Source organism: Eubalaena glacialis, chromosome X, assembly GCF_028564815.1.
Source record: "Eubalaena glacialis isolate mEubGla1 chromosome X, mEubGla1.1.hap2.+ XY, whole genome shotgun sequence".
In the NCBI taxonomy this organism is placed as follows: Eukaryota; Metazoa; Chordata; class Mammalia; order Artiodactyla; family Balaenidae; genus Eubalaena; species Eubalaena glacialis.
Genome location: NC_083736.1, coordinates 132,490,162 through 132,502,552, shown reverse-complemented (window position 1 = coordinate 132,502,552; position 12,391 = coordinate 132,490,162). Strand labels below are relative to the sequence as shown.

The 12,391-nt window shown below is 43.1% G+C and overlaps 1 protein-coding gene across 1 annotated transcript; it reads right to left on the bottom strand.

Annotated features, from left to right (window-relative positions):
- Positions 1–7,789: 7,789 nt before the first annotated feature.
- On the bottom strand, positions 7,790–8,215 carry LOC133081930 (non-histone chromosomal protein HMG-14-like). Its single transcript, XM_061178236.1, has one exon. It carries the CDS (start codon positions 8,213–8,215, stop codon positions 7,790–7,792), a length of 426 nt encoding a protein of 141 aa, XP_061034219.1.
- Positions 8,216–12,391: the final 4,176 nt, after the last annotated feature.

Genomic DNA, 12,391 nt, shown 5'->3' with positions numbered 1-12,391 from the left:
CACATAAAGTAACGTTAACGTTACATAGGTTACATAGGTGCAACTAGCGGGCTATTTTTACCACCAGGCAATATAGCTGAATTCACTGTTAGTCCCAATTTGGCATTTGGGGTGAAGGCACATCCTGCCCCATCAGGCCCTTAGGAATTGTGACATAAAGGTTAAAAACACATATATATTGCTGAGACCACTCCTGCTTTTGGAACCTGACCAGAGCAAATAGAAACCTGCAAACCTGAGTGGCCTCACCCTGGGAGACATTTTCATAAGATGTGATGATGGATTGGATAGTCATTAATGACTGAATGAGAGTCTAGTAATGTGTCAGTATCTTTTGACTTCTATGATTGTCTTGCGGTAAGGGATCCTAAATTTTTTGCTGAGGAATCATCCTTGCTTCCAGACCTTGTAGTTGCAGCCCTGGTTCTATGACCACTGCACCAAGCAGGGAAAAAAGAAAAAGTTGGGGTGATACAGGGAAGAAAGTACACCAGGACCTTCCTCACTCCCTCTTCCCCAGATCCACCAGAAAAACAGAATCTATCCAGCGGGGACAGTCCTGTAGCCCCACTCATATTCACGTTGAGGGTGAGCACATACTCGTGAAGGCGTATAACCCAGCCCTTCATGCCTTTATTTCTCCCTCACTTCAGACAACCAATGTTTCAACTACCCGTTCCAATTCTCACCAAACTATTACTCTGAGGAGATCTCTCTGCCCATTGCTGGAAATTATCAGTTGTAATAATATAGCCGATATTATTTCTGTATTCAGACCAGATCGGCTGGTCTGAAGAAATGACGCTTAACTGTCCCAAATTGGCGCAATATCTTCTGTTCTGGTTCTTTTATGGCACTCACAGCATCTGCATCTACCACCAGGTAAGCAAAGCCCAGTCTAGGGCCAGTGTCTATTCCTGTCAGGACCACTTGCAGCCCCCAGGGCTACCAGCATCAGTCTGACCTGCCAGCTATGCTCGGGGCCTTCCCCCCCAGGGAATCTGCCATAGAGTCATCTGCATTCTCTGTCTCTTTTGCTGGCAGATAGAACAGCTCTTATTGGCATTTTGTGCCTCAAAGGATGCAAGAGGAATATGTCTAGATTCAGTCCACCTCTGCATTGCTGCAGACCCCCAATGGCCACTCGTTTCATGGACCCAAGTAGCTACCTTAAGTGAGCACACAGGGATATCTGCCTATCAATTCCAATCACCTTCCTAACCTGGAAGGGGGTTCTTCTGATGGGCATCAACATGCCCTACTTTGATGCAACCCTCAAATTTCCATAGGGCTGTGCCCCACACGGGCATCCCTTTAATAGGTCAGGTTTCCACTGCCCTCCTGCTTGACCACATGGACAGACCACTGGCCACTGCCCATGAATCAGTAAAGAGCCAAACATAAAAGTGGGCTTTTACCACTGTTCAATTCTTCCATCACTGCTGGGGAAACAGCAGGCAATTCAGCCCACTGAGCTGATCGATTTATTTTTACCTTCTTCTACTGGAGTGGAGGCCTCCCAAACAGGGAGGTCCATTCACCTTGGAACTGCAGTCTACAAACCAAGCAACTCTTTGTCAAGAGCTGTTCATAGGGCACTATCCAAGTGACGACAGAATTCGGCAGCTCCTTCTGCAGTTCCAGAGTCAGTCCTGGGGGAAAAGAGGCTCCGTGCTAGAGTGAGTATCTCCTCCTTGCATTCCCCAGGCAGCATGACCCTGTATAAACAATCTCCATTTTATTATGGAACTCTTCTGGGCACTGCCATCCCCATTAGAGTGTTTCTCTAACATCACCCAAGACATTGTATTTCCGGTTTTAAGATCATTTTATGTTCTTCCGTCATGGGGGTAGCTTTAATTAATAACGTCCAACAGTGAGGTAGTAACTGCCACTCCAATGGAAATTCTCTAGTCCAAAGTCCCAGTAGCTGTCACTCGGAGGCACTCACAGGTTTTTGCCATAAGCCCCAGTCCATACTCCACATAGGGCTAGCGCACAGAGAATTTGTTCCCACCAGCACTCCAGCTTCCATGCTACACTGTGTGGGTTCTGGCAATCTTACTGGTTCCCATTTAGCATGTCCAATTAATATTGCTTGGAAGGGTGGACTCACATGCCTTCTGCTTTTCAATATTAGGTAAGGGAAGTGTTCCCCAGTCAGATACAACGTCCATCCCCATAATACAATCAGGTAAAAGAGACACAACCACTTCACATAAAGGCAGTTCAAACATTCCAATTCTCCTACAAACGTTTACTTTAATTCCATCAACCATTACGTTCCTAACTGTAGCCTCTGTTAGGACTTCCTCAACAGGTTTGGGTTTTACAATACCAGGTAGGGGAAGTGTTCCCCAGCCAGATGTGATATCTATTCCTATAAAATATTCAGGTAAAGTTGACACAACTTCTGTACATAATACCTGCTTAAACGTTCCAACTTTCATAATCCTATTTACTCTTACACTTTTACATTCTCTCAATCAAATTGTAGCCTGAGTCAGGGCTTCATCAATGGGTTTTGGTACCACAGTTGTTGGAAGCTTCTCTTCTCCACCCCGACCATTATTTGACCTGCCCTTGTGCAAAAGGCTTTGGGTCCCCAGGGAGGGTGTTACAGCAAAGTCTCCCTGCCTGATGCACACAGAAGCCAATACTGTGCCACGGGCTTTTGAGAAAAGAAAAAGCTTGATTGCAAGGTCCACTGGTAAGGAGACAGGAGGCAGGGATCAAAGCTGTCTCCCTGATCTGGAGTTCGGTTAGGTGAGGATGGGTTGGTATGCAGAAGCGCTGGCGGGGCAAGTTTTGACTGGAGGGCTTTGGAACTTGGCCATTAATGGTAAGGTATGGTTAAAGGGGGCTTTAGCACCGGATCTCCCTGGACAAGGGACCCTTTGCTTCTGAAAGGGTTTGAAAGGTTTCCGATGTTCAGGTTCTGGTCATGTCCTGGTCCTTTGGTTCGTGGGTTGGGGGGTGGGGGGGTCCTTTGGTTCCGGGTGTGACTTGAGGTCAAAATTTTCTCCTCTGCGAATGCTCTGGCTGCAGGACTCGCGGTTCTGTTCTGTTGTCTCTGAAAAACAACTCAGTATCTTGCTAGAAACAGGATAGGGCCAATTTGGGCTAGTTCTGCGGCTATAAGGGGTCGGTCGAGACAAAGGACCCAGGCCCTTTTGTCGTTCTTCAGCCAAACCGCTGCCCCAAGCAACTGCTGGTCAGGTTTCTTCTTGTAATTTTTGCCTTCCAGCTTTTAAAATTTCTCCAAACACGGGTAAATAGAGCGAGCTTGTTGGGGCCCTTTAATGTTGGGGGACCAGCAGGGTTTCCCTTTGCCCAGCCTTTGTTTTAACCCCATCAATGTTCATTGTTTTCATCCCATTTCCTAATAACCATCTAAAAATTTCCATCCTGCTGGGAAAAGTCCTGTGATTCTCCCCTTTCTGATTCCTCTTTGTTCCGCCCCTTTCAGTATTTGCTTTTTTCACCTTATTTCTAAACAATCTTTTAAAAGTTTCCACCTGGTTGGGAAGAGTCCCTTGACTGTCCCCAGGCCTCTTCCCATTCTCTTGTTAATTAAACTAATGTTTTTATTAGCATCTGTAAGACCAATAAGGGGAAGCTGAGATGGCACATTTGATAAATCCTCCAGAACTGTTTTTCGATTTTGCAGCAATAAGGTTATATGGGGTGCCCATGTGAAGGGGGCCCCGAGAAACACAACATTTACCATGACCTGGGTAAAGGGCATATTCAGTGGGTGAATATCCTGGTCATCAAAAAACCAGTCCTACATGGCTTGTATACGAAGCATATCAGCTGCTTCATTTGGGGAATTCCACTTGGCATTCATAGAGGGTGACAGTCCCCCTTCTCAGGGTGAACAGACCTTAGAGTAGCTTTTATCCAGTCCACCAGGCTGGCTGTTCCCCTGGGAATAACCTGCTTTGTGTCTGGATCATGTATGGTGTCAAAACCCAAAGTCTGCATACTAAATCAAACAAAGCAGAAAGATGAGTTTCTTGCAAGGCTTTTGACCTGCAAGCCAGAAAACTCAAGGCTACAAGAGCAATGAGTTCTGAGTTGCTCACAGACTAAGGGATTTTTAGGGGGTAAATGCTGAAGTTATTTGGCTTTTTCAACTGATTGGTTGCCTAGTGATCTTCTTCCCTATTTGGATCAGGATAGCTGAGTCAGAGGAACAAGGAAGTCCAGAGATGACAGGAACAGAATTGGCTTTGGGGGATAGGCTGGTGTCCTATGCTCTCCTGAGAAGAGCTGTCAATTCCTGCAAGGTTAGGTTAAGTTTCCTTTATGTGCCTGCGTTGACTGTCTCCATTTTGTCCTTGACATAAGTGACTCCATTTTAGTTTGGTTCTACGGTAGCCATCTGTGACTGTTCCATAGTGACCTGTAACCTCCTGTGTCAACCCAAATTTGCTCTTCCACTCTGTAGCATTCAAAACCAAAGACACAGCTCCTAAATTACTTACTCTCATGATCCATTTTAGTAAAGTTTCCTCAGGAAGCTGATGATACCAATCTGCAAAATGAAACAACTCCTTCACGTTATCCCCCCTTGTTTCAATAGTTTCTTGGTTTTGCTCTCCCCCACATGACGGCTTTCTTTGTGACCAGAGGTCGTAGAGGTACTTTCTGTTGCCCCTACATAATTTTTCCCTTTCTAGGTGGCTCTGAGGCTAGTGGCCCAAGCTCAGACTGACCCAAATCTGAGCTTGGTTTAGCATCAAGGCTGGACCCAGCATTTTCTTTTACTTTTAGTTTAGCTATTATAGATAACAATAGCCAAGAGACTGAATATTTTGCCGTTGTCTTATTAGTATGTATTTCCTTATGCATCCAGTGAACTAACTTCCCAGGAGTTGGATCCACCTCTATATTCTATTGGTAACTTTTACCCTTAGTACTTGATTGCAGCACAGCTGCTGCTGCATACCACGCGTGACCATGTAGCCACCAAGGAATCAAAGGTTCCTCATCCCTCACCCTTTCATCCTTTTTCTTCCCAAACCACATGTTTACATGAGCCAGGGCCTTTTTATAGCAAACCTCAGTTCTGATACCAACTAGAAGTGTCCAGATGCCAATTACAAATTGTGGGGAGGAGGTGCTTTCCCACTACCACCAGGCAATTCTCCAGACACCAACTGAGTGTCCTACAATGCAACTCAATTCTGATACTAGCTACCCAGGGATAGGATCAGGTTCCGCAGGTTAAGGGCTCAGTCCTACAAGAATGCCTTCTCACCACTTCAGATGCCAGTTTCAAGCCCAAGTTATCACCTGTGCTTCTGACCGATCAGCTACAGACTGGAGGTTCCAATGACCCACTTCCTCAGGTTCAATTAATTTGCTACAGCAGCTCACAGAACTCAGAGGAAACATTTTACTTACTAGATCCGCAGTTGATCATTAAATGATATAACTCAGGAACAGCCAGATGAAAGGGATGCATAGGGCAAGGCACGGGGAATGGGAGCAGAGTTCCCATGCCTTCTCCAGGTGCACCACTCTCCCAGCTCCAAGCTCTCTGAACCCTGTCCTTTCAGGTTTTTATGGAGGCTTCATTACATAGGCATGATTGACTAAATTACTGGCCATTGGCAGCTGAACGCAATCTACAGCCCATCTCCCCTTCTTAGAGGTGGGGGAGGAGGGACTGAAAGTTCCAACCTTCTAATCACTGGTTGATTCTCCTGGCAACCAACCTCCTACCCTTAGGTTACCGAAGGGCGTTCCAAAAGTCACCTAATTAACATAACAAAAGATACCTTTATGGCTCTTAGCACAGGAAATTCCAAGGGTTTTAGGAGCTGAGAGCCAGGAACCATGGACAAAGAAGACTAAATATATATGAGAAATATATTTTGGTCATCTGAATGACCAAATATATATTTCTTATAAATCACACTATCACATCAGCCAAATAAGAGATCGTTTCCAGTACCCAGAAGCCCCTATGTATCCCCTTCAGATCACCACTGCCCCTTGAAGGATGTCACTATCCCAAATTGTACAGTAACTATTTCCTTGCTTTTCTATATGGTTTAATCACATATGTATGCAATTCCAAATCTTTCAGTATAGTTTTCCATAGTTTAGAATTTTCTATAAATGGAATCACTATATGTTTCTTTTGGTCTTGCTTTGTTTCACTCAGCATAATAGTTGTAAGATTCATCTATGTTGTGCTTTGCTGTAGTTAATTCAGTTTTTATTGTTGTATAATATTCTACAATTTACTTATACAATCTATTGATGGTCATTTGGTTTGTTTCCAGTTTTTCGCAATTTGGAATAATGTTACTGAAACCGTGCAACTCAGATTGGGACTTGAACCCACGTTCTTTTAACTGAGATCACACACCTGGTCTCAGGACTTAATGAAGCTCAGGTTCTTGATGTCTCATTGCAGAAAGAATTCAGGGAGAGACAAAGTGACAGGTAAGAAGTGGATTTATTTAGAGAGAAACACACTCCATAGATCGTGTGCCATCTCAGAAGGAGACAGCGGCTCCAGGGTATGGGGTTGTCAGTTTTTATAGGGGTGGGTAATTTCATAGGCTAATGAGTGGGAGGAGTATTCCAGCTATTTTGGGGAAGGGGTGGGGATTTCCAGAAATTGGACCACTGCCTACTTTTTAACCTTGATGGTCGGCCTTGGAACTGTCATGGCGCCTGTGGGTGTGTCATTTAGCATGTTGATGTGTTACAATGAGTGTATAATGAGCCTCAAGGTCTAGTGGAAGTCAACTCATCCGCCATCTTGGACCTATTTGTCTCTAATCAGTTTATGTCGTGTCCCTGGGCTATGTCATTCTTTTAAATGTTGTGCCCTGTCCCCTTCCCTCCTGTTTCATTACCAGGGCGATGAGCATGTATTGATGAGGGAATATATATACAGGAGTAGCCTTTCTGAGTCATAGTTGTACTTCATTTTCTACTTCATTAGAAAATGTCAAATTATTTTCCAAAGTAGTCATATCAGTTTTTTGTTGTTTTTTTCTTTCATAATTGAGATTTTATTGGTTGTTTTGAGGATCAGTACACAGACATTTCAATTTATACCCAATTCTTAACATATGTACCAAAAATCTAAAAATTCATGTAGTTGTGATTCTTTTTTGAACAGTTATCCTAGTGACTTTCCAGCTTAAAATGTGGAGGCAAATTTTCCTTAACAAGATATCAAGTACCAATATCTTCCAATATTGATATGCTGTTACATCGTAAGTCCCACTAATTCACAATTTAGTATCATATACACTACATACTCAAATTGTCAATCGTTCACAGCACATTAACAAAGTTACTAGAAGAACTGGACTACCACGACCAAAGATGTTACAGAGTGCACAAAATTCTGACCAGGAGAGCCAAGATCAAGGGGTGAGTGGTTTGCCTTAGGAAACAACTCTACCAAAAACAACACGGGAAGAGAAGTAATTTAAAGTGTTCAAGACATTTAAATGCACAACTGACTCCAGACTGCCATTTAGTATGCTTTGTATTATAGGATATAAAAGCTACCGCCCATCTATGGAATGTTAAGCTGACACCCAAGACAACCAAAGCCTCCTGTATTCAATATCCCACTGTTTTCTGGTTGTACCAAAAAATAAACACCCAGCAAATGATTTCACCTCTTAAAAAAAAAGCATTTACACTTAAAAAATGGGATGAGATGGGATTCTCTCCTTTTTAAAAATATTTCTAGAGCTACTAAAAAACTTTCATTTACAAAACAGTTGATAGGACCGGGTGTGATATATTAATCAGACTTGGCTTCTTTCTCTCCTGCTTCATCAGAGGCTGGGCTCTCCTCGTTTTTAGTTCCCCCGTTTTCTGCAGGTAACTTTCCTTCAGTCCCTTGGTTAGCCACTTCGGCCTGTTTTCCCTTTGCTCCCCTTTTCCCTTTTGTTTGTACTCTTTTGTCTGAAGATTTACCTTTTCCTGCTGCCTTTTTTGGCTTCGTTTCCACTTTTGCGGGAGCCGGTTTGGCTGACAACCTCGCCGATCTCCTCTCGGGCTCCTCCTTCGCCGCCCCCTCGGCGGAACTGACCTTCCCCGTGGGCAGCGTGGCTGCCGGGGCGGGCTCGTGCCCGGGGCCTGCGGGCCACGGCGGCGCGCCGAGGGCTTCGCGAAGCTGGCTGCCTGGCCGCTGCCGCTCCTCCCGCTGCCCGAGCTGCTCAGTCATGTCAGTTTTTATTCTCACTGAAAGTGATATCTCATCCTGTTTGGTTTGAAGTCAGGATTTCTTACAGCTTACCACATGTGCCTGGCCTCTTAGGTATTTTCTTGTACTCCTAGTTTGCTAGGAATTTTTATCATAAAAGAATGTTGATTTTTATCACCTGATTCATCTGCATCTTTTGAGATGATCATATGATTTTTCCCCTTTAATTTGTTGATGTAGTGAATTACATTGGCTTTCTAATGGTAATCTTGTATTCCTGGGATACATCCTACTTTGTCATGATGATTTATCCTATTTATATATTGCTGAATTCTATTAGCTAATATTTGGTTAGAGTTTTTATATGTATCACAATGAATGAGATCGCCCTCCATTTTTCCTTTCTTTTAATGTTTTCGTCCATCAGAATTAAGCTGGCCTCATGAAACAAGTCAGGGAATGTTCACACATTTTCCATTCTCTGGAAGGTTTTGTGCAAAACTGGAATTTTTTATTGCTTGAGTATTTCATAGGACTTGCCAGTGAAGCCATCTGGGCCTGGAGTTTTCTTTGTGGAAAGGCTCCTGATTAGTGATTCAATTCTTTGGTTTCTAGCTCTTGTCAAATGAGTTTTGGTATGTTATATTTTCTAGGAATTCATCCATTTTATCTACATTTTCTAATTTGTCAACATACAATTCCTCATAATAATTTCTTATTTTTTTTTAATATCTGAGGCATCTTTAGTGATATCTTTTTCATAGCCAATCATATTTATTTTACAGGACAGGTATAAGAAGATATATGATTTCCATTTGTAAAAACTTTTATTCTGGTAACTGAATTGTTTCTAAATACATCTTACTTTTAAAATTCTTGATACCTGTTCCAATTCTAAGGGTAAATGTTTTCGGAGTTACTAAAATCCAGTGATTCTTCCCAAATAAGATATCAGATGGAAAACTGTAAGTAATTTCTCACTAGTTTCATAAGATTTCTTGAAAAAATATTTTTGAATTCATATTTTGCCAACCATTGTTTTTCATGCGGTTCCCCAGTCTTCTTTCCAACCTTCCATTCCCCTCTACAAACCCTACATTCTAGCCATATTTCTCTGGTCACCAGCCCATGAACACCTTCCACTCTTTTTCACCTCTGGTCTCTGCTTCTGCCATTCCCTCTACCTGTAAGGCTCTTCCTCACCTATCTCCATTGTCAGAGTCCTAACCACCCTCATGTAGGCAACTACTCCTGAGATGAGAGAATTTCACTCTCCTTCCTACAGTCCCGTTGTCCTGCCTCAAAGGAACAGCTGATGTAGTATGCTCTCTGACAGGACTTCAGGGAGGCAGAGCTACACAGGGAGACAGAATGGGAGGATCAAAATGAACAGGAGGAACATGGAGATTTGGGAGATGTTCCCAGTCTGTAATAGAACTATAGAAAAATTCCATCTTCCCTACTTTTTGTTCCTATGCGTTCTGCTGTGGGTATCTCAAGGCAATCTCCCTTTGGGAGAGCAATGTCTCCCTGTGACACTGACATAAGGATAAGAAGGTACCAGTTATTTGTTCTCATATTACCTGAACATCTTGCTGTTTCAGAAAGTTCTGATGCACAACCAATATCAACATCTGTTTCAAGGATCTCTGCTGGAATTGCAGCTTCACACAGCCAAATTGCCTATGCTTCCATCAAGGAAATGGCTATTTATTTTATGCAGCCATCTGGGCTATAACCAGGATGTTTTGTCATTTGTGGTCTTGTTTTCTGGCTTTTTCTTTTAAGGATAAAAGTTTGATGACTTCATAAGCAATTTCATATATATATATGAAGTCAAACTTATAAGTAAATGTTGCCTAAGTTCTCTACAGTGTCACTGTGGTGATAGATATTTTGGTCTAGCACCCTCTCTTCCTTTCCCCTCCCCCAACTGCTGTTATTTGGATCTACAACATTTACTCTTTGGTGAAAAACAAGTTAATAAACTCCACAGGGCCCATAAGCAGTTGCCTGAAGACTTTTCACGGGACTCACTTCCTTTGAAAAGAGGCAGGCTGTTTGGAGACTCAGTATGCTACCAAATGGGATTCTCCCTTACCTTCCTACCTCCCAACAGTCTATCAAGGAAATGGTTTGTCTTATCACTTTAACAAGCACTCTTTTTTTTTTTAATTGGAGTATAGTTGTTTTACAATGTTGTGTTAGTTTCTACTGTACAGCGAGCGAAGTGGAGTTCCCTGTGCTACACAGCAGGTTCTCATTAGTTATCTATTAACAAGCACTCTTCATCATCTCAAACATTAAAAACTTTCCTTCATCTTTTATGGTGGCTTCTCAAGAGGAATATCACAAATGACTTGTGGTCTAGGGTGTAATTTCAGTGACTACCACGGTAGAGGACACTGGAGGGTAGGGGTAGGGAGAGAGTGATCTGAAAGCAACCAATTTATCTTTTAAAATGCTATTTCCCCCCTTTTATTGAACTCAATTTACTCAGAATTATGACTTTCATAAAGTTTTCCAAGTATTCTTATTTGAAAAAGAAATACATGGTACTCCCACTGACAACACATTACTTCTCATATTCCTGGCAACCTCACTTACTTGGAATGGAGCCATAAAATAGGAAGAACTTTGAGAGACCTGTAAGCAGCCCAAATAAATGTTGCAGAGTTCACACCCCAAAGCTTATAGACTTTATTCATAGAAGAGTACTTCACCCACACTCTGTTTACTCTTACATTACACACAATTATAGCTGGTTTTCCAGCCCATTGCAGATTAGGATCAGCCAATTAGAATGGAGAGAGGAGCTGCAAAGGGAGAGATAGAAATGTTATCAATAGAAGACACAAAACTAAAAATTCACAGCAGTTCTAGGGCATTCTGAATTGGGCACAAAGCTCCTCACACCTCCATCCCCGTGAGAGCACACTGTGTTACAACTCAGTGCAATCATCGATGTTCAGAACGATAACCTGGAGTCATCGAAAGAATACATTATGTTCAGGATTCTCTCTGTAGGAGAGCAGAGAGTGTGAAATATATTTTAGGAAGATTGCCGTCCAAAATGATTAACATTTTAAAAGGTAAATCTGAGCGATATAGAATGGATTACTGAAGTCACCTCCTGCGCAGTCTTCTGCCTCCAATCTCTCCTCCCAGCCCCCAACCACCCACCTCCATCAGGTCATCCTTTAGGGTACTACAAGATTCATCCTCCTAAAGCAATAGCTCTAGTCAAATTACTTCCACATTCAGGAATCTCCAATGCTTCCCCTATACCAATAAAATCAATAAAACAAGATGCTCAGCTTATCATTTAAACACCTTCCACAGTGCAGCCCCAATCTAGCTTTATCTACCATCATTCCTTTCAAGTGTACTGCCCTCCGGCTCAGTAGTTCTCAAAGTGTAGCCTCTGGACCAGCAGCACCAGCAGCACTTGGGAACGTGTTAGAAACGCACATTATTGGACCCCACCACAGAACTACTGAATCAAAAACTCTAGCGGTGGAGCACAGCAATCTGGGTTTTAAGAAGCCTTCCAGGTGATCCTGATGCACCTGAAGTTTGCAAACCACTAATCTAGCCAATGTGAACTGGCCATTACATAATTATACTTTACCTCTCCTGCCTCTGTGGTTTCCATGTTTCCTGTGTTTGGAATTCCTCTTGCCTTTTCCCCCTTATAAAGTGCTACATATTCTTGAAAAATATCTCTAATGATATATCCTTTAGGGCAGGGGTCCCGAACCCCCAGGCCTCGGACCGGTACTGGTCCATGGCCTGTTGGGAACTGCGCCCCCCAGCAGGAGGTGAGCGGCGGGCGAGCAAGCAGAGCTTCATCCGCCGCTCCCCATCGCTCCCCATCGCTCACATTATCGCCTGCACCATCCCCACCCCACCCACCCTGTCCGTGGAAAAACTGTCTTCCACAAAACCAGTCCCTGGTGCCAAAAAGGTTGGGGACCACTGCTTTAGGGAATATCCTATATTCCATCCACTCAGATGCAAATTCTTTCTTCTACAAACCCTCACAAAAATTTACTTGCAATCCATTCAATTCACTTATTCACTTTTCCATTCAACTAATATTCACTGAAGTTGGCTGTGTGTCAGGCACAGGGCACTGGGGATACAAATGGACAAGTAAACAGAAAATTACACCATGGTATTCCACGCAGGTAACCG